The sequence below is a fragment of the Bufo bufo genome, chromosome 2 (assembly GCF_905171765.1).
Source record: "Bufo bufo chromosome 2, aBufBuf1.1, whole genome shotgun sequence".
NCBI lineage: Eukaryota > Metazoa > Chordata > Amphibia > Anura > Bufonidae > Bufo > Bufo bufo.
Genome location: NC_053390.1, coordinates 124,940,522 through 124,964,219, shown reverse-complemented (window position 1 = coordinate 124,964,219; position 23,698 = coordinate 124,940,522). Strand labels below are relative to the sequence as shown.

The window sequence follows — 23,698 nt, the reverse complement described above, 5'->3', positions numbered from 1 at the left end:
CTTATTATCCTCCTCTAAAACCTAGGTGTGTCTTATAGTAGCTTCGCTTGTGTTGGCAAAAATCCTTGCACCGACCCTGGTTCTTCTGATTACATCCTCCTCTTAGTGAGAAATCCAGCGCCGTTCAACAGATTCGCCGCTCCCGCGCACTTCATTCCCCATTATGGGCAGAGGCACAAGAGCGTTTAATGCGCATGTGCCGGCCCATACATGCCGATCTAGCCAGCCTTGTGCCTCTGCCCACAATGGGGAATAAAGTGCGCAGGCGCAGCAAATCTGTTGAACGGAGCTGGATTTCTCACTAAGAGGAGGACGTAATCAGAAGAACCTAGGGCGGGCCAGAGGGGTTTCGTATGAAAAGCACCGAGGGGCCTGGGCACCAGCTGTGTGAACGCCGCCCCTGGGCACCTTCAGAAGCTAATTAACATATTGACTAAAAGTGTTTTTCTGAGAAAATCGGCGATGGACAGAAATATGGAAGGTAGCATTCTAATATGGGGAATGTAATGGAGATCCTGATGTTAGTGTTCTATAATGGTGATTTTAGGTGAAAGACTCCCTTCCAAGAATGGGAAGAATGTGTATACTATACTGTATATACACTTATTTTTTATTTATTTTATTCTTTTGCAGTAACATTCTGCTTCTTCTCACGTCTTCTCACTAGCTGTCTGTATCGGCTAGCCTCCTCTCCGTGCATAGACATGACACCTGCACGCCTTGTAGATTAGAGATGCTCTGTGGAGGACTTAGGACAGCCAGAAAGCCTTAGAAGAAAATTCCACGGCGCACAACTTCGTAGTTTTCAATGATTCTTTATTTATATACAAAACGTATCCAAGGGAGGGAGGTCCAGGAAAAACCTGCTAATTGTACAGTAGAATATGAAGAACCGGGCATTCTCAGTGGAACATGTCTATGAAATACATGGAGTTAGTATACTGAGGGAACCAGCCTGGTTACCTCACAAATATACACATACTAAAACAAAAAGTCACCCATGTTGGTTCATAAGAACACAACGATGATGACCTATAACAAATAATAGAGAATACTCTGCTCCACAGGTTGCAGTTCACCATAATAGATCAAAATTGCCGTTCCATAAATTCAAGAATATATATGATAAGTGATAATGGGTTTCATGACCCTACAATGCTAGAAGTCATATGCATATACAGTAATGTTACATCCGTCATGTGAACGCATGTCTCTGATCACTGGCTATGAAAGTAACCCTCAGGATTTGGTATACATCACAAGACAAATAGGTTTAGTGGGGCAGAGTTACTAATACTTTCTAAAAGTAAGGCAGTGTAAACGTACACAGTCTTAGGCTACATTCACACGTCAGTATTTTTCTATATCCCGTTTTTTGCGGATCCGTTGTTCCTGAAAATGTTTCCTTATGTCATCCGTTTTTTGCGGATCCGCAAAAAACGGAAACATGTATAAATTTCAATAAGCAAATAAAGTTGTTTGGATTTCTTTGAAAAAATAAAAAATTAAAATGTAATTTCCAGGAACGGAATCCGCATAAAACGGATGACATACGTAATGACATCCGAATGTCTTCCGTTTTTTGCGGATCCATTGACTTTGTATTGTACCAGGATCCGAATTTTGCGGAAAAGAATAGGACATGTTTTATATTTAAACGGACATGCGGAACGGAACAACGGAAACGGAAAGCGCACATTGTGCTGTCCGATTTTTTCCAGGACCTATTGAAAATGAATGGGTCCAGATCTGTTCCGCAAAAAACGGAACAGATCAGGAAAGAAAAAACGGACGTGTGAATGGACCCTTAAAAGGGTTTTCCAAGTTCCTGATACTGATGACCTATGCTCATTAATATTGGTCATTAATATCTGATCGGTTAGGGTCTGATACCCAGCACCCCCACTGATCAGCTGTTCCCTGCAGCCTCCAGCATTGGAACTAGCACTGTGAATGGAGCGGGAAGCACAGCTCCGTTCAAAGTCCGGCGACCATACCAGGTTACTGCAGCTCCCATGAAAGTGAATGGGAAACGAGCTGCACTACCCTAAACGAAGCTGTGCTTCCTGCTCCATTCATAGTGCTGGAGGCTTCAGAGAATAGCTGATCGGTGGGGGTGCCAGGTGTTGGACCCTCTCTGATTACGTATTATTGACCTATCCTGAGTATAGGTCATCAGTATGAGGCACCTGGAAAACCCCTTTAAACTGCACCAGATTTCTCATAGTGGCAGATGCTGGAAGATAGATCTGCCACATTTTAGACTGTCTAGTCTGTTTATACCACCTATAAGTTGGATAAGTGTTTGTAATGGGACAACCCTTTAAAGGGAGTCTGTCACCACATTTCAGCATATTAGACCGATCAAATAGGGTCATATGATCCACCCAGAACTTAAAAACGGTACCTTTGTTGTAGAAAACGGACTTTTCTTTTAGCCGAAAATGAACTTATAAGGTTATGTTAATGAGCCCTCTCAAGTGCCCAGGGCGGTCTCTTAATCCTCGGAGCCCCAGGCAGCACCTCCTCAACGGCTCATAACCCCGCCCTCCGTGCGCCTCTGCCCGCCCGTTTACTCCCCTCCCCTGTCCTTTTCCACTGCGGCTGTGCGGTCCAAATCGTAGCGGGCGCATGCGCAATGCGATGCCCGCTCCTGGCAGGGCATCGCGATACCTACTGCGCATGCTCTCGCTACGATTTGGACCGCACAGCCGCAGTGGAAAAGGACAGGCGAGGGGAGTAAACGGGTGGGCAGAGGCGCACGGAGGGCGGGGTTATGAGCCGTTTAGGAGGTGCTGCCTGGGGCTCCGAGGATTGAGAGACCGCCCTGGGCACTTGAGAGGGCTCAATAACATAATGTTATAAGTTCATTTTCGGTTAAAAGAAAAGTCCGTTTTCTACAACAAAGGTACCGTTTTTAAGTTCTGGGTGGATCATATGACCCTATTTGATCGGTCTAATATGCTGAAATGTGGTGACAGACTCACCAAGTTCCAACCTATGTGGCCAACCTGGTGAATGATACTTGTCATACTGTCTGTAACATAAAACTGTACCTGTGCTTTGAGCATCTGAACGAGCCTCTGTGTGCCTGGCTTGGCATCCTGAAATATCTCCTGCGCATGTCCACGTGTCAGTGACGCCATGTACAAGAGTGGTCCTATGGAGGCGGAGGAGGCTGATTGAGGGTATCCAATGAGCAGGGTTAAGATCTTGTCTGGATATGTAGCTGAGGGAGACAGTAATGATGACGCTGTGGGTCTACCCGGATTATCAGAAGTATGCGGAAGACCGCTGTTTATTCCAAAAAGTGGCTACGTGATGGAAATCTGTCACCAGCAATCTCCTTCTCCAGCGTTTTGCATAGACACACAGCTGTAGTCCACATGATTAAAACGCAGCTTTTCTTTTGTTGATCTGAGGCTCTGCTCCCGAGTTGTGATACTTTTTCTTAATATGCAAATTATTCCTTTGGTGCAATGAGGGAGTCACCATTGCTTTTGTTGCACCCAAGCTCCGCTCATTTCTGTATCCAGCCCCTCCGCTGCTTTGTAACTACCTGGTCCTGTCAATCAAAGACGTTAGGGAGGGGTTGGTCACAGAAAGGGACAGAACATGTGTGCAACAAGAGCAATGGTGATGCCCTTATTGCACCAAAGGCATAATTAGCATATTAAGAAAAAAATATCATAACTCCGGAACGAAGCCTCGGATCAACAACAAAAAACAGCGTTGTAATCAGGTGAACCACAGCTATGTGTCTATGCAAGCAGTTTGATAGGCAGGTCGCTGGGGGACAGATTCCCTTTAATGTAGTCCACTCTTCCTTTTGACAGGTTGTACCTTTGGAATGTCCTTGCTTGGACTGTATTAACACCTGCTATACTTCTCAGTGTGTAGGCCTTAACTGGGTGGCAGGTATGAGCTCTTATTACAGTCTCCTTGGTGGCATCTAGTAGATCATCTTTGGATTATCTTGAGTTTCAAAGAAAACGTCTTAAAGGGGTTCTCTGGTCATTTCGTCTAGACCATGGTACTAACCTGTGGAGGGAATTTTCACATAGCACTTCCCTCGCTTCCCTAATGGCGCTGTCTCTGCTGCTCACGCTTATAGTTACGTTTTCCCTCAGATTACCTACGATCAAGTTTTCAAGCGGTTCTACATCAGCGCTAGCCATCCCTTCTCAGTGGTCGCTTGGTGGACCCCCTCTTCTACTTCTTCAGTCTCTAGGTCTAAGCTGACAGGAGACGGAAGGAGGATGAGTGACATTTTATGACAACCTTTATAGTGATCACCATGATTGGCTATCCTGGTGATCTCATGGCCGGAAACAGTTGTCACTGAGCAGATGTTGGGGAAAATATTTCCATGCATCCGGATCCTACTGATAGGCCCATGCAGGGGAACGCCCTGCTGCTTTTAAGTAGGATTCATATTTATGTGGCTTCTGCATGGGGTATGGGTTGCTGTAATGTAAATCTTAGTAGATGTCTAGGGGTTAAAGAAAAACTCCACCTTTGTGCGACATTCCCGTCTGGACATATGTAGACATGTATTATGTAGTACAGTGATGCCCAACCTACAGCCCGCGGGCCAAATGCGGCCCGCGAAGCCGTGTCATGCGGCCCGCGCAGTAACAGGACTTTATCAGTGCAGGGCGCGCTGCAAACGGCACAGGCAGCAAAGCGATGCTGCCTGTGCCTGCAATCTCCCTGCCCAGCGCCGCCTCCTAGCTAATTTATTCACTGCACTTGCCTCTGTGAAATTGAAGAGAAGCGCCGTAATCTCGCACTGGCAGAGGCATCGAAGTGCGCATGCACCGTCTTCCTGGCCTCTGCCAGTGCGCCTGTGCGAGATTACGGCGCTTCTCTTCAATTTCACAGAGGCAAGTGCAGTGGATAAATTAGCTAGGAAGCGGCTCTGGGTGGGGAGGAGATCTGTGGATGACACTGAGGGGGGTATCTGTGGATGACACTGAGGGGGGGATCTGTGGATGACACTGAGGGGGGGGGGATATGTGGATGACACTGGAGGGGTGTTTGGGTGGGAGCTCTGGAAGGGGTGGGAGGTCCGATAGGTATGTGGGGGTGGGAGATCCGGGAGGTGGGGCCCATAATTTTTTTTGCTATGGGGCCCAGTCATTTCTAGCTATGCCCCTGATTTGTAAGATTGGGCGGGCACTGGAGCGATAGAGCGCCCTGTTGTAGGAGAAGCTGGCGGGAGATGAAAGGAGGAGACATCAAGGTAGACCTGCAGAAGAAGGTGACAGCGCAGTATGTGATGTATACATGTGTGTAATGTATGTAGTGCAGTGTGTGATAATCACATACTGCACTACATACATATGTGCCCCCTCACAGTAGTTATGCCCAGATATGTGCCCCCTCACAGTAGTTATGCCCAGATATGTGCCCCCTCACAGTAGTTATGCCCAGATATGTGCCCCCTCACAGTAGTTATGCCCAGATATGCGCCCCCTCACAGTAGTTATGCCCAAATATGCGCCCCCTCACAGTAGTTATGCCCAGATATGTGCCCTCCTCACAGTAGTTATACCCTGATATGTGCCCTCCTCACAGTAGTTATACCCTGATATGTGCCCTCCTCACAGTAGTTATGCCCAGATATGTGCCCTCCTCACAGTAGTTATGCCCAGATATGTGCCCCCTCACAGTAGTTATGCCCAGATATGTGCCCCCTCACACTAGTTATGCCCAGATATGTGCCCCCTCACAGTAGTTATGCCCAGATATGTGCCCCCTCACAGTAGTTATGCCCAGATATGTGCCCCCTCACAGTAGTTATGCCCAGATATGTGCCCCCTCACAGTAGTTATGCCCAGATATGTGCCCCCTCACAGTAGTTATGCCCAGATATGTGCCCTCTTACAGTAGTTATGCCCAGATATGTGCCCTCTTCACAGTAGTTATGCCCAGATATGTGCCCTCTTCACAGTAGTTATGGCCTGATATGTGCCCTCCTCACAGTAGTTATGGCCTGATATGTGCCCTCCTCACAGTAGTTATACCCTGATATGTGCCCCCTCACAGTAGTTATGCCCAGATATGTGCCCCCTCACAGTAGTTATGCCCAGATATGTGCCCACTCACAGTAGTTATGCCCAGATATGCGCCCCCTCACAGTAGTTATGCCCAGATATGTGCCCTCCTCACAGTAGTTATACCCTGATATGTGCCCTCCTCACAGTAGTTATACCCTGATATGTGCCCTCCTCACAGTAGTTATGCCCAGATATGTGCCCTCCTCACAGTAGTTATGCCCAGATATGTGCCCTCCTCACAGTAGTTATGCCCAGATATGTGCCCTCCTCACAGTAGTTATGCCCAGATATGTGCCCCCTCACAGTAGTTATGCCCCGATATGTGCCCCCTCACAGTAGTTATGCCCAGATATGTGCCCCCTCACAGTAGTTATGCCCAGATATGTGCCCCCTCACAGTAGTTATGCCCAGATATGTGCCCCCTCACAGTAGTTATGCCCAGATATGTGCCCCCTCACAGTAGTTATGCCCAGATATGTGCCCCCTCACAGTAGTTATGCCCAGATATGTGCCCTCTTCACAGTAGTTATGCCCAGATATGTGCCCTCTTCACAGTAGTTATGGCCTGATATGTGCCCTCCTCACAGTAGTTATGCCCAGATATGTGCCCCCTCACAGTAGTTATGCCCCGATATGTGCCCCCTTACAGTAGTTATGCCCAGATATGTGCCCCCTCACAGTAGTTATGCCCAGATATGTGCCCCCTCACAGTAGTTATGCCCAGATATGTGCCCCCTCACAGTAGTTATGCCCAGATATGTGCCCCCTCACAGTAGTTATGCCCAGATATGTGCCCCCTCACAGTAGTTATGCCCAGATATGTGCCCTCTTCACAGTAGTTATGCCCAGATATGTGCCCTCTTCACAGTAGTTATGCCCAGATATGTGCCCTCTTCACAGTAGTTATGGCCTGATATGTGCCCTCCTCACAGTAGTTATGGCCTGATATGTGCCCTCCTCACAGTAGTTATACCCTGATATGTGCCCTCCTCACAGTAGTTATACCCTGATATGTGCCCTCCTCACAGTAGTTATGCCCTGATATGTGCCCTCCTCACAGTAGTTATGCCCTGATATGTGCCCCCTCACAGTAGTTATGCCAGATATGTGCCCTCTTCACCGTAGTAATGCTCACACGTGCCCCCTCACAGCGTTTGCATTTCTTTCTGGCAAAGCTACCTGGTTCCGGCCCGCAAAATTTATGCCAAGTCTAGTGCGGCCCATGAAAAATGGTTGGGCACCACTGATGTAGTATTAGGGTTTTCACTTTGGGGGGTTGTTTTTGTATTCTTCTCCTTTTTGTTTTATGTCATCAACATCAGTATTTGTAATGACACAAATCTTTACATTGAAAGTCAGTCTGCGCTTCATACAGTGTGCATTGCTTACTTGTATCTGTTAGACGAGAGGAACCTTCCTTTCATATATGTAAGTCATTTTAACATCTTATGTTTTCTTTCTTCTTAGTCTGCCATATTTAACTTCCAAAGCCTGTTGACGGTGATCCTACTGCTAATATGCACGTGTGCGTATATCCGAGCCATGTTTCCCAATCTTCTGGATAAAAACAAAACTGGGTATGTAACTTCATCCGTGCTCTGCAGTGATTTCTAATAGCAGATCTGTAAATGTGGAAAATGATCATGTCATATCCGTAACTCACTCCTGTATTATAGATAGGCTGACATTGCTTTACATATCTCCCACTTCTATAACCCAAGTGGGTTCTTTTACCTTGGATTGCTGATTGCAGTTAGAAAATGTTCCTTAATGAAGCATATGGAAGATTAAAAGGATTCTTCTCAATATTAATCTTCATGGCCTCTCCTAAGTAAGGAGGAATCCTTTTAATGTCACCTTTTTTTTTTTTTTTTTTTTTTTTTAGAACTTCACATTTCCCGCTACTTTCTAACATTACTGACTATAGACCAGTGAATGTATAAGTCTCATATAAAGGGGTTATCCGTGAATTTTTAAGATGTTTTTCTACATCGCTAATGATGAAATGTGCATGGGCTATCTCCCACTGAATGTTGAGCGTGCGTGCGCCGTCGGTTGGCAGTGGAAGACGAGGAGAGCTGTCGTGGGCGGGAACAGATGGCGCAGGACAGCCGACACAATAGATTGTGGGCAATGTACTTCTCAGGCTCAAACACACACATACCAGACATAACTGAAGAAATCTGGGGGGAATTGGGGAGTCAAAGACAGGAAACATAAGATGCATGAGGTACATAGCTTTATGACGGCACACGTAGGCGTTAAAAGGCTTTCATTTACTTTTATTTTATTGTCGCATAACTCCTTTAAGATTAAGAATAGAATATGAATGCACTTTGTGGTTGGTGAGTATAACATTTTGTGTGCTCTTTAACTTTAGAATAATTCTTTTCCTTTTATTGCAGAATACTGGGAATTTTTTGGAAGTGTGCAAGAATTGGTAAGTCTTCCGGTTTACTTTTTCAGTTCTTGTGATAGTCTTTTACTTTAATAATGTCCATTTGAAGTTAAAGGGGTTTTCCAAGATCTTTTTACTGCTGATCTATCCTTACTCCGTTACAGTAATGGGGGCGAGTTGGAATATCCGACATCAGCTGTGGACAGGTGTGGCCCTGGCTTTCCAAGTTGTAATGACAGTAGGCAGGAATACACAGACAGTGAGCCCTAACTGGAATCCCTCCTGCTCTCCCTGACTACTTGCAGTGCAAGACTTAGATGGCAAGTCTGTAAGTGGTCGACATTCCCTACTCTGCTAAAGTGCAAGGCATATACACACACAAAGACAGAACAGAGACGGAGTCGTACAGAAATGGGTTTGAACCAAGTGGACAATATGGTACCAAATCACAAGACAGGGAGTTAGTCAAATAGCCAAGCTGCAGTCAGAACCAGATAAGTATCACTGTACCAAAACACTAGACCAAGAGTGGTCAAAGGCAAGCGAGGTCAATAATGGAAGCAATCCAAATACACACAGAACCGGAACCAGGAGCACAGCCAGGGAGTTAATGACTATTGATATTGTATTGCCAGAAGAGGATTTAAATAGAGCACTGTATCCCTGGATCAGAACCTAATAGGTCATAAATTTATTTCTATTAAAAAAAAAAACATTTCCCAAACTCTGGTCTGGTTCCAAGTGGTACATTGTTTTTTACAGTAGAAATCAATTTATGAAGTTATTACGCGAAGTCTCGCAAGTAATGACTTCGGCTCATCGGAGCCAATACATTTTAATACGAATCGACTTCGGATGTTTCTTCCAAAGTCGATTCACTCATCCCTAGTTGCCTTGTGTCCAATCGAAGGGATTTTACTTTATTACAATTAACCCAGCAGTTGCAATTAAATCCAGCAGCGGTAGTCGTACTGTAGGAAAAAACGCCAGCTTCTATGGTGACTGGGACCGCTGGAGTGGGCATAGGCTGGTGCTTTTTTCTATAGTGTACAAGCACGACCACCACTGCTGGATTGCAGGGTGGTCGTAACTATTGAAACAAGAAGTGTGTAATTCAGCAAAGTAGGCAATATGGACTAGGGTTGTTGCGGGTATCGAAATTTCGATATCCAATCGATACTTTTGTCCCGGTATCGATACGATACCAGGATTTCCATTTTTTCAATACTGGCCTGCACTTCTGCGCAGTCGAGTATCACCCTCAGCAGCACAGGGGAGAAGGAAGCAGTCTCTCCCTCCCCCTGTGCTGCTGCTGCCGCTGCCACCAGTGGGGGGAGAGGGGCGGGCGCACTGTGCCACCAATGATAGTACTTTTCATGAGTCCGGACTTTAAGTATTAGGATACACAGAGCGGCGCCCAGGGATGTCCCAGCACTTACTATTATTCCTGGGCGCCGCTCTGTTCGCCCGCTGTGCGCCTGTTCCCCAATACCGTCTCCTGCAGTCCTGCTCCATTAGCTAATTACCAACGGAGCAATGGGGAGGAGACAGCAGCTTCTCTAGTGGGCATCCCTTCTCCCCTGGCTGTAGCGCTGTCCAATCGCAGTGCAGGAACGCCCATTAGAGAAGCTGCTGTCTCCTCCCCATTGCTCCGATAGTAATTAGCATATGGAGCAGGACTGCAGGAGACGATAATGGGGCACAGGCGCACAGCGGGCGAACGGAGCGGCGCCCAGGAATAATAGTAAGTGCTAAGACATCCCTGGGCACCGTTCTATGTAACCTGCTGCTTAACCACCTCCGGACCGCCTAACGCAGGATCGCGTTCCGGAGGTGGCAGCCCTGCGCAGAGTCACGCATATACGCGTCATCTCGCGATGGCCGAGATTTCCTGTGAACGCGCGCACACAGGCGCGCGCGCTCACAGGAACGGAAGGTAAGAGAGTTGATCTCCAGCCTGCCAGCGGCGATCGTTCGCTGGCAGGCTGGAGATGTGTTTTTTTTAACCCCTAACAGGTATATTAGACGCTGTTTTGATAACAGCGTCTAATATACCTGCTACCTGGTCCTCTGGTGGTCCCCTTTGTTTGGATCGACCACCAGAGGACACAGGTAGCTCTGTAAAGTAGCACCAAGCACCACTACACTACACTACACACCCCCCCCCGTCACTTATTAACCCCTTATTAGCCCCTGATCACCCCTGATCACCCCATATAGACTCCCTGATCACCCCCCTGTCATTGATTACCCCCCTGTCATTGATCACCCCCCTGTAAAGTTCCATTCAGACGTCCGCATGATTTTTACAGATCCACTGATAGATGGATCGGATCCGCAAAACGCATCCGGACGTCTGAATGAAGCCTTACAGGGGCGTGATCAATGACTGTGGTGATCACCCCATATAGACTCCCTGATCACCCCCCTGTCATTGATTACCCCCCTGTCATTGATTACCCCCCTGTAAAGCTCCATTCAGACGTCCGCATGATTTTTACGGATCCACTGATAGATGGATCGGATCCGCAAAACGCATCCGGACGTCTGAATGAAGCCTTACAGGGGCATGATCAATGACTGTGGTGATCACCCCATATAGACTCCCTGATCACCCCCCTGTAAAGCTCCATTCAGATGTCCGCATGATTTTTACGGATGCACTGATAGATGGATCCGATCCGCAAAACGCATCCGGACGTCTGAATGAAGCCTTACAGGGGCATGATCAATGACTGTGGTGATCACCCCATATAGACTCCCTGATCACCCCCCTGTAAAGCTCCATTCAGATGTCCGCATGATTTTTACGGATGCACTGATAGATGGATCCGATCCGCAAAACGCATCCGGACGTCTGAATGAAGCCTTACAGGGGCATGATCAGGGCCGGATTAACGTAGGGGCTGATGGAGCTGCAGCTCCAGGCCCCACCATAAAATAGGCCCATCTGCCAGCCAAAAGGCCGTCGGAGGGTTAAAAGTCCTCTGTTGTACACAGCGTCACATAGCACAGACAATGCAGAGACGCTCACCTCACGCTGGCAGCAGGGAGCCTGAGGGAGGGACTCGGGAGGAGCGTAATATGATCCTAGAGTGGAAGATGCTTCTGCCAGCCCCTCCCTTCCCCGCCCACCAACCAATCAGAGCTGAGGCAAGGCAAGCACTAGCAGCTCTGAGTCGTCTCAGGTCCTGTAAGGGAAGTGCACAGTGTAAAGTGTAGTTCCCAGGTTAGAACAGTGCATCTGCCAGGACCTGTGATGACATCATCTTCAGCATCACAGGTCCTGCAGAATCTAGCAAAGGAACAGCACCAAAAATGCTGTAGTTCCTAGGTTTCAAAGGTACATCTGCCAGGACCTGTGATGACATCATCACAGGTCCTTCAACCCCTAACAGCAAGTATTAGAAGTTCACAAGCAGCACTGCATTGATCCATACAGACTGGAATGGAGTGGTAAGAGGAGGTCCTCCACTTTTCATCATTTACCCCCCCCCCCCCCCCCCCCCCCCCCCCCTACATGCCCTGTTTTTACTCATTGCTCACTCATGTATAATACTTCAGACAGTTACCACTACCTCATGTACTTCACACACACAGTGACTATAATGTATAACTGACCACATATTTCTATAAACACTGCATCTACAGTATTATACCTTGTATGCCTCACATCTATATATATATATACACACACACACACTGCATATATTAAACAGTATTATAGATGCAATATGTACAGATATATAATATATATTGCAGTGTACTGATATGTGAGGTACAAGGTATAATATATGCAGTGTGTATAGATATATTGTATATACAGCAGTGTACTGATATGTTAGGTACGAGGTATAATATATGCAGTGTCTATAGATATATTGTATATACAGCAGTGTACTGATATGTGAGGTACAAGGTATAATATATGCAGTGTCTATAGATATATTGTATATACAGCAGTGTACTGATATGTTAGGTACGAGGTATAATAGATGGTGTGTACAGGTATATTGTATATACAGTATTGGATTGATATGTGAGGTACGAGCTGTCATTTATACCTCATATATCAGTACACTGCTGTATATACTATATACCTGAACACACTGCATATATTATACCACGTTCCTCACATATCAGTACACTGCTGTATACACTATACATCTGTACACACTGTATCTATTATGCCTCTTTTGTGTGCCAGGCCTGTTTTGTAATCCCAATCCGGCCCTGATGGCATAAATTATAAAACAGCAGCGAACATAGTTCATGGAACAAAGAGAGAGGCCTGGAATGGGTAGTGGGAGGGGCTATAAAAGGGGAATAGGGGCCCAATTTAGATTCTTGCTATGGGGCCCAGAGAGATAAGAGAAGTGACAGATGACACAGAGTTTAGATTATAGGTTGAATTAACCCTTTAGGATCAAATTGGCTTCTCAGGAGATATATATGTTAAAGGCATCTCATTCAGTAGCTATATAACTAAGGGTGGGTTCACATCTCCTTTATGGATTCCGTTAAGTGGGGACTGTGGGGACTATTTTATTATCAGCCAGTGACTGTGTTACTGTAATACTGTTATCAATTCAGCACATAGTTTTTCCCGTGCATTCACATTTCACTTCACTTGGTTCGTTGTACTACTGTCAGTGTCAGACTGTTGTCACTGTGGGTAACAAAGCACAACAGACACCAATGCCCACCACAGTGAAGGCTCCTGAGTCCTCCTGTCCGGCGTCAGCCTCAGCTTCCCTTCACTATCACTATAATCAATCACTCTTCCTGATCCGGACTCACTCATTAGCGAGCTGAAGAGCCGACTGAGTCAGCAGCAGCAAGTGAATCGGATGGATAGCATCTGCGCATGCGCACCGGCACCTAGAGTCTTCGGTTCACTTGCGAGTCAGCTCAGCAGTCAGTGACTCAGCAAGTGAACCGAAGATCCGATTCATGAACCGATTCATCTGAAAGATCCGAACTTCCCATCACTACTGAGGTCATATCCGGCGGGCCGCGGCATTACAGGAACAGCACCAGCTGCTCTGACGTCCTGCCGCCGGATATACGTCACAGGATATCCGGCGGCAGGACGTCAGAGCAGCTGGTGCGGTTCCTGTAATGCCGGCCCGCCGGATATGACCTCAGTGCGCCCGCGGTTATCCCTCCTGCACGCTGTGCTGTGTACAACCTACTCAGCAGTTTCGACCAGCACACGGCCCACAGTGCTCAGCCACACCAGCCCGTGAGACAGCAGGAGCTTCTGGAGCAGGGCAGGTATCAGATAAACTCATCCAGTTGGAAGGGAGGGCAATCATAGTGCTGTTATGATTTATGGACACAGCTCTCAGCATGCTTAGCCAGTCAGTAATTTTCATAGTGCTGTTATGATTTATGGACACAGCTCTCAGCATGCTTAGCCAGCCTTCTATCTGGCTTTGCATCTTGAGAGTCACAGTCCACAGGCTGTTTCTGAGCCTGTGGACTGTGACTCTCAAGAAGCACAGCCAGATAGAAGGCTGGCTAAGCATGCTGAGAGCTGTGTCCATAAATCATAACAGCACTATGAAAATTACTGACTGGCTTAGCATGCTGAGAGCTCAGTCTCTATAACATAACACATTAAAGAAATTACTGTTTCTAGCTGCTAGTCCACAGCAGCTAGAAACAGTAATTTCTTTAAAGGGATTCTGTCACCAGGTTTGACCCCTGTCAGCTAAAAATATGCTGATGTTCGGGGCGTCTTCACGATTCCTAATGTGGGCTTATAAATGTCATCTGTGGGCTTATTTAGCTAAAAAAACAGCTTTTACTAACCTGTCAGTCAAACAAATAAGGTGCCTAAGGGGATGTTAATGGGTGCAAGATGCCCGCCGCACCCACCGCCGTTCGTGCCCAGCGCCGCCTTTCCGGACTTCTGCACCGCCTCCTAATCCTCTGTGCCGCCTTTCGCTCTCCCTCCCTCCCTCCCCCCTCCTTCTGCTGTAAGATCTCGCGCTTGCGCACAGGGCTCTGCCTGATGCGCCCGTGCAGACCTCTCCATTTGGCTTCTTACAGCGAAGTGCGCATGCGCCGGCACTTTGCTCAACCCCTGTATGCGCGAGATCTTACAGCAGGAGGAGGGGGGAGGGAGGGAGAGCGAGAGGCAGCACAGAGGATTAGGAGGCGCCGCAGAAGTCCGGAAAGGCGGCGCTGGGCACGAACGGCGGCGGGTGCGGCCGACACCTTGCATCCATTAACATCCCCTTGGGCACCTTATTTGTTTGACTGACAGGTTAGTAAAAGCTGTTTTTTAGCTAAATAAGCCCACAGATGACATTTATAAGCCCACATTAGGAATCGTGAAGACGCCCTGAACATCAGCATATTTTTAGCTGACAGGGGTGAAACCTGGTGACAGAATCCCTTTAATGTGTTATGTTATTTAGACACAGCTCTCAGCATGCTTAGCCAGCCTTCAATCTGACTGGCTAAGCATGCTGAGTGCTGTGTCCATAAATCATAACACAGCTCTATGAAAATTACTGTTTCTAGCTGCTGTTGTCCACATTCCACAGCAGCTAGAAAACAGTAATCTTCATAGTCATGTTAAATGATCACTATAGTGTCAGGAAAACAAAGCGGTTTTCCTGACACTATAGTGCCCTGAGGGTGCCCCACCCTCAGGGTCCCCCTCCCGTGTTCCCCCTCCATGTTGCCAAGATAGACGCCAAATGAAGGGGTAGTTGCAAGAACAAAATACTTTAATGGTATCGATAAAATATATATGTAATTAAGACACTGAGTGCAGTTCCATAAAAAGGCCCAGCAAAATCCTCAGCACCAGGCCCATGATGCTCTTAATCCGGCCCTGGGCATGATCAATGACTGTGGTGATCACCCCATATAGACTCCCTGATCACCCCCCTGTAAAGCTCCATTCAGATGTCCGCATGATTTTTACGGATGCACTGATAGATGGATCCGATCCGCAAAACGCATCCGGACGTCTGAATGAAGCCTTACAGGGGCATGATCAATGACTGTGGTGATCACCCCCCTGTCATTGATTACCCCCCTGTAAAGCTCCATTCAGATGTCCGCATGATTTTTACGGATGCACTGATAGATGGATCGGATCCGCAAAATGCATCCGGACGTCTGAATGAAGCCTTACAGGGGCATGATCAATGACTGTGGTGATCACCCCATATAGACTCCCTGATCACCCCCCTGTAAAGCGCCATTCAGATGTCCGCATGATTTTTACGGATGCACTGATAGATGGATCCGATCCGCAAAACGCATCCGGACGTCTGAATGAAGCCTTACAGGGGCGTGATCAATGACTGTGGTGATCACCCCATATAGACTCCCTGATCACCCCCCTGTAAAGCTCCATTCAGATGTCCGCATGATTTTTACGGATGCACTGATAGATGGACCGGATCCGCAAAACGCATCCGGACGTCTGAATGAAGCCTTACAGGGGCGTGATCAATGACTGTGGTGATCAACCCATATAGACTCCCTGATCACCCCCCTGTCATTGATTACCCCCCTGTCATTGATTACCCCCCTGTAAAGCTCCATTCAGATGTCCGCATGATTTTTACGGATGCACTGATAGATGGATCGGATCCGCAAAACGCATACGGACGTCTGAATGAAGCCTTACAGGGGCATGATCAATGACTGTGGTGATCACCCCATATAGACTCCCTGATCACCCCCCTGTCATTGATTACCCCCCTGTCATTGATTACCCCCCTGTAAAGCTCCATTCAGATGTCCGCATGATTTTTACGGATGCACTGATAGATGGATCGGATCCGCAAAACGCATACGGACGTCTGAATGAAGCCTTACAGGGGCATGATCAATGACTGTGGTGATCACCCCATATAGACTCCCTGATCACCCCCCTGTCATTGATTACCCCCCTGTCATTGATTACCCCCCTGTAAAGCTCCATTCAGACGTCCGCATGATTTTTACGGATCCACTGATAGATGGATCGGATCCGCAAAACGCATACGGACGTCTGAATGAAGCCTTACAGGGGCGTGATCAATGACTGTGGTTATCACCCCATATAGACTCCCTGATCACCCCCCTGTCATTGATCACCCCCCTGTCATTGATCACCCCCCTGTCATTGATCACCCCCCCCTGTCATTGATCACCCTCTGTAAGGCTCCATTCAGACATTTTTTTGGCCCAAGTTAGCGGAATTTTTTTATTTTTTTCTTACAAAGTCTCATATTCCACTAACTTGTGTCAAAAAATAAAATCTCACATGAACTCACCATACCCCTCACGGAAACCAAATGCGTAAAATTTTTTAGACATTTATATTCCAGACTTCTTCTCACGCTTTAGGGCCCCTAGAATGCCAGGGCAGTATAAATACCCCACATGTGACCCCATTTCGGAAAGAAGACACCCCCAGGTATTCCGTGAGGGGCATATTGAGTCCATGAAAGATTGAAATTTTTGTCCCAAGTTAGCGGAACGGGAGACTTTGTGAGAAAAAAATTAAAAATATAAATTTCCGCTAACTTGTGCCCAAAAAATTTTTTTTCTATGAACTCGCCATGCCCCTCATTGAATACCTTGGGGTGTCTTCTTTCCAAAATGGGGTCACATGTGGGGTATTTATACTGCCCTGGCATTCTAGGGGCCCCAAAGCGTGAGAAGAAGTCTGGTATCCAAATGTCTAAAAATGCCCTCCTAAAAGGAATTTGGTCACCTTTGCGCATCTAGGCTGCAAAAAAGTGTCACACATCTGGTATCGCCGTACTCAGGAGAAGGTGGGGAATGTGTTTTGGGGTGTCATTTTATATATACCCATGCTGGGTGAGAGAAATATCTTGGTCAAATGCCAACTTTGTATAAAAAAATGGGAAAAGTTGTCTTTTGCCAAGATATTTCTCTCACCCAGCAAGGGTATATGTAAAATGACACCCCAAAACACATTCCCCAACTTCTCCTGAATACGGCGATACCACATGTGTGACACTTTTTTGCAGCCTAGGTGGGCAAAGGGGCCCATATTCCAAAGAGCACCTTTAGGATTTCACAGGTCATTTACCTACTTACCACACATTAGGGCCCCTGGAAAATGCCAGGGCAGTATAACTACCCCACAAGTGACCCCATTTTGGAAAGAAGACACCCCAAGGTATTCCGTGAGGGGCATGGCAAGTTCCTAGAATTTTTTATTTTTTGTCACAAGTTAGTGGAAAATGATGATTTTTTTTTTTTTTTTTTTTTTTTTTCATACAAAGTCTCATATTCCACTAACTTGTGACAAAAAATAAAAATTTCCATGAACTCACTATGCCCATCAGCGAATACCTTGGGGTCTCTTCTTTCCAAAATGGGGTCACTTGTGGGGTAGTTATACTGCCCTGGCATTCTAGGGGCCCAAATGTGTGGTAAGGAGTTTGAAATCAAATTCTGTAAAAAATGACCAGTGAAATCCGAAAGGTGCTCTTTGGAATATGGGCCCCTTTGCCAACCTAGGCTGCAAAAAAGTGTCACACATCTGGTATCTCCGTACTCAGGAGAAGGTGGGGAATGTGTTTTGGGGTGTCATTTTACATATACCCATGCTGGGTGAGAGAAATATCTTGGCAAAAGACAACTTTTCCCATTTTTTTATACAAAGTTGGCATTTGACCAAGATATTTATCTCACCCAGCATGGGTATATGTAAAAAGACACCCCAAAACACATTCCTCAACTTCTCCTGAGTACGGGGATACCAGATGTGTGACACTTTTTTGCAGCCTAGGTGGGCAAAGGGGCCCACATTCCAAAGAGCACCTTTTGGATTTCATAGGTCATTTTTTACTGAATTTGATTTCAAACTCCTTACCACACATTTGGGCCCCTAGAATGCCAGGGCAGTATAACTACCCCACAAGTGACCCCATTTTGGAAATAAGAGACCCCAAGGTATTCGCTGATGGGCATAGTGAGTTCATGGAAGTTTTTATTTTTTGTCACAAGTTAGTGGAATATGAGACTTTGTATGAAAAAAAATAAAAAAATCATCATTTTCCACTAACTTGTGACAAAAAATAAAAAATTCTAGGAACTCGCCATGCCCCTCACGGAATACCTTGGGGTGTCTTCTTTCCAAAATGGGGTCACTTGTGGGGTAGTTATACTGCCCTGGCATTCTAGGGGCCCAAATGTGTGGTAAGGAGTTTGAAATCAAATTCTGAAAAACTGACCTGTCAAATCCGAAAGGTGCTCTTTGGAATATGGGCCCCTTTGCCCACCTAGGCTGCAAAAAAGTGTCACACATCTGGTATCTCCGTACTCAGGAGAAGTTGGGGAATGTGTTTTGGGGTGTCATTTTATATATACCCATGCTGGGTGAGAGAAATATCTTGGTCAAATGCCAACTTTGTATAAAAAAATGGGAAAAGTTGTCTTTTGCCAAGATATTTCTCTCACCCAGCATGGGTATATATAAAATGACACCCCAAAACACATTCCCCACCTTCTCCTGAGTACGGAGATACCAGATGTGTGACACTTTTTTGCAGCCTAGGTGGGCAAAGGGGCCCATATTCCAAAGAGCACCTTTCGGATTTGACAGGTCATTTTTTTCAGAATTTGATTTAAAACTCCTTACCACACATTTGGGCCCCTAGAATGCCAGGGCAGTATAACTACCCCACAAGTGACCCCATTTTGGAAAGAAGAGACCCCAAGGTATTTCGTGATGGGCATAGTGAGTTCATAGAAGTTTTTATTTTTTGTCACAAGTTAGTGGAATATGAGACTTTGTAAGAAAAAAAAAAAAAAAATCATCATTTTCCGCTAACTTGTGACAAAAAATAAAAAGTTCTATGAACTCACTATGCCCATCAGCGAATACCTTAGGGTGTGTACTTTCCGAAATGGGGTCATTTGTGGGGTGTTTGTACTGTCTGGCCATTGTCGAACCTCAGGAAACATGACAGGTGCTCAGAAAGTCAGAGCTGCTTCAAAAAGCGGAAATTCACATTTTTGTACCATAGTTTGTAAACGCTATAACTTTTACCCAAACCATTTTTTTTTTTACCCAAACATTTTTTTTTTATCAAAGACATGTAGAACTATAAATTTAGAGCAAAATTTCTATATGGATCTCGTTTTTTTTGCAAAATTTTACAACTGAAAGTGAAAAATGTCATTTTTTTGCAAAAAAATCGTTAAATTTCGATTAATAACAAAAAAAGTAAAAATGTCAGCAGCAATGAAATACCACCAAATGAAAGCTCTATTAGTGAGAAGAAAAGGAGGTAAAATTCATTTGGGTGGTAAGTTGCATGACCGAGCAATAAACGGTGAAAGTAGTGTAGGTCAGAAGTGTAAAAAGTGGCCTGGTCTTTCAGGGTGTTTAAGCACTGGGGGCTGAGGTGGTTAAACAAAGTCCGAACCCATATAAGGTCCTCTTTAACGTTTAATACAGGAGGCAGGTGCCGGCAGCAGAATCGCATAGCCGACATCCTGCCTCTGACAGGGAGCTGTGATCAGCGGTAATTAACCCCTCAGGTGCGGCACCTGAGGGGTTAACTGCCGCTGATCTGCTGCCAGTGCCCACCTCCTGTATTAAGGGTTAATTATCATTGGTGGCGCAGTGCGCACACCACCTCACCCCCCCAGTATTATAATCATTGGTGGCAGTGGCCACAGGGTCCCCTCTCCCCTTCCTCCTCATTGGCGGCAGTGGCAGCTTCTGATCGGAACCCCAGCAGTGTAATCCTGATCGGTTACCATGGCAGCCAGGACGCTACTGAAGTCCTGGCTGCCATGGTAATCTCTCTGCTGCTGTGTGCACAGAGCAGCAGGGAGAGTGTGAAGTCCTATTCACCCTAATAGAGCACTATCAGGGTGAATAAGACAAGGGATGAAAAGATCCCAGGATAGTTTTTAAATAAACTGTAAAAAATAAAGTTTAAAAAAACACACCAAAATATTAAGTATGAATCACCCCTTTCCTAATTTTATATATAAACAATAAATAAATAAACATCGCCACGTCCGAAAAGTCCAAACTATTAAAATACAAAAAAATCTGCGTGATTCACCATTTTTTAAAATACAGAATGCACGTGGCTTTTTTGTTGTGTTTTTTTCGCGTCGTATCGAGTATCGCAATACTTTTTTATGGTATCAAAACCGAATCAAAATTTTGGTATCGCAACAACTTTAATATGGACGATCGCAATACATTAGTAAGTGCCTTGTATTGACTATGTACATGATGAATGCCGTTTGCTGAAGTGAGACAACCCCTTCAAGTATTTTTACTTGTATTTAATTTTTTGGTGCTTTGTTCTGCAGAGGATATGTTTTGTGTTCACTTTTTATTAAACAACTTTTGTATATAATATCATCACATTTTGCTTCAAACCAGGAAGCAGAGAGTCACACTCCCAACACCCAAGGCACCAGTTTGACAGTCATGATATATGAACTTGAATTGATTTTTTTTCATTCATCTTAAGAACGTTCTCCTGCCAAGTCAAACAATCCCAAATAAATGTGCGCACATACAGTCCAGGCTCAAGCAATATCCATGCTTGTCTAAATTCATCACAGATTGTTTAGCTCCTTACTATACATTATAGCAATCTACCCTAATGTTTATAGCAATGATTGACAGGCCTCTTTGTTCAGAAGAGAAATGCTTGACTGCAATCTGTTTTAAGGTGACTTCAGATGCCAAAAACATGTTAATCTTGGATTTTGTCCATCACTTTTCCACATCTTGTAATTCTTATCACTGATACAATATGCAAAATATTTTCTGTCAATTAGCAGGAAGTGTGATTATTGCGTGTTTTCAAGAATTTGCAAAAAGGCATGAAATGTTAATTTTCCTCAATGTATTTATTTAAATCATTCATCTTTTTAGGTGAAAGGAAAAGTCCATATGTGGCCGTCTGCTGTGTGGTGATGGCTTTCAGCATACTCTTCATGCAGTAATCTGCCAACGATTCCAGCGAGCTCCATTTGTTTTCCTTGTGGATTAAATATCTTTGTGATGGTTAATATGTGCATAAGTAATTTCTTTGATACACAAAGTACCTGGCTTCATGTGATGGTTCCAAGATGGGTCGAGGAATATCTAGGATGTTTAAAATCAGAAAACAAGTTGGACATCGCCAATATTTTTGTTTTTTAAAATGTCATTTTATTTTGAAAGTGATATTTATGTTGAAGAAAATCGACCTTTTTGAAAAGTTCCAGTTAAATGTTTCAAATGCTACAATAAAAAAAAAAAAATTGTTTTTCCACCGTGGTTTGAATTAGTAAATAAAATTGATGGTCTTTTTTAATTTTCATGCATTTTGCTTGTTGTTGCAACATGTAATGTTCAAAGCTTTTTTTTATAAGAAATAGTTGCTGTATTTTTCACCATATAAGACACACCTAGGTTTTAGAGGAGGAAAATAAGAAAAAATATTTTTCATCAGACCCCCTGTGTTTCTCAGACCTTATATAAGACCCCCCAATCAGATCTCAGATCAGGCCCCCAATCAGACCCTTGTGATTTTCAGACCTCATATCAGACAAAAAAATAAATCCGCTCACCTCTCCAGCTCCAGACGAAGATGCCATCAGGGAGATCCTCTTCTTGCTTTGTTGTGCTGTGCGCAGGTTTCAGCAGACGAAGATCAAGGAGTGATAAGTGCAAAGTCCGCTCAGGGAGCACTGTATTCACCGCTCTCCGGTCCTACCATACTAATATTCACTTACATAATAGAAGTGGTCATTAGTATTTGGCCCATAAGACGCACTGCCATTTTCCCCCACTTTGGGGGGAAAAGAGGGTCTTATAGGGTGAAAAATACAGTACATGTTTTAGTACAGTTCAAAAAGTTATATAGGTTCAATCCGGGGAGAGAAGATGTGGATGAAATGAAGGGTTTAATTTTGGTACTGTGTTTCCCCTATTTTTCCAGTTAAAGACAAAAAATCCAGAAGGCTTGTGCCAATCTGCTGTGATAGGGAATACATTCCTTCTGACCCCAAGCAGCCAAATCAGACTGAATCAACATCCCTACTATTATTTCATATCATATTTAAAGAGAATGTCACCGGCAAATTCCCTTATAAACCAGGCAAAATGTCTTGTAGGGCTAGCTCAGCTGAATACATTTCACTGAGCAACAGTGTCGTTCCTTGGGTTCACCAGAGGAAATTATTTTTGGGACTTAACCCCCATATCATCAATAAAATGTAACCTGTTTTGAATCAAAGAAATAAACCCTAGTGGCAAGTGATAGCTCCAAATGGCATTTTTCTCTTTGATCTGTGAGGCCCACTATGGCTTCAAAGACCGGGCCCACCAGAGGATCCCTTGCTTAGCAATCTTTTGCTTAATTGTGGAGGAGAAAAAGTACTAATATTCCATGTGCAAATGAGCAGTTAAGTGCACAAAACACAAATCAAAGCCACTCTGTGCAGTTTTGCACCTTCTGCTTCCTTTGCCTGCCCGTCCCCCTCTATCTTGATTGACAAGGCCAGTCAACTCTTCTGGCCCCGTCAACCAAATCCACTTTATATATATATATATATATATATATATATATATATAGCTTAATGGAACATTCCTGCCTGCACATTATTTTACAGTGTTTGCACTGTGTTATGCCCATTGCAGGGCCTGAGAGGACAGTGTATAACTCATGGATTCATAGAACAGCAAAGAGACATTCTCTGTTTCATGCATCCACATGCATCCACCCATTAGGAACTTCTATAGGCATAAACCAGTGTATGAATTTGGATCAGAGTGTTCCTTTATTTTCTTTTGCTGTTGCAGGGAAATATTGTTTTTTGTTTTGTTCATATGGGCATGATTAATAGTTGAAATTATTTAATAGTCCAATATAATACAAATTCCCTTTTAAAAATTTTGGTGACACATTTCCTTTAAGCATTTTTTTTATTGGATTTTAGCTGTTTCTCTGATCTTTCCTTTGGGAGACAAGTGGTGGTACCTCCCAAGGGGTGTGATTTCTATTCTCCCTGGTGCTGTCATGGGAGAAGGGAAAAAAAAGATAATTATACAGTCACCAATAATTCGATTTTCCAGGACAGCACTTTTCATTCCCACCCTTTTTCAGTTATTATCTTAAATGGTATAGCGGCACAAAAAATAAAATTTGTTTAATGTGTACTAACTGAATGCATGAACCATCATGCTCTGTATTCCACTGAAATGTGGAGAGGCTCCGCCTTTTTA

The 23,698-nt window shown here is 44.9% G+C and overlaps 1 protein-coding gene across 1 annotated transcript in view; it reads left to right on the top strand.

The window, feature by feature from the left end:
* TMEM167A (transmembrane protein 167A) overlaps positions 1–21,743 on the top strand; it is a 39,273-nt gene extending 17,530 nt beyond the window's left edge. The window contains exons 2-4 of the mRNA XM_040421509.1: positions 7,530–7,639; positions 8,468–8,502; positions 21,362–21,743. Of these exons, the coding sequence (XP_040277443.1) occupies positions 7,530–7,639; positions 8,468–8,502; positions 21,362–21,432 (216 nt within the window). The 3' untranslated portion in view covers positions 21,433–21,743. The remainder of the gene's footprint in view (positions 1–7,529; positions 7,640–8,467; positions 8,503–21,361) is intronic.
* Positions 21,744–23,698: the final 1,955 nt, after the last annotated feature.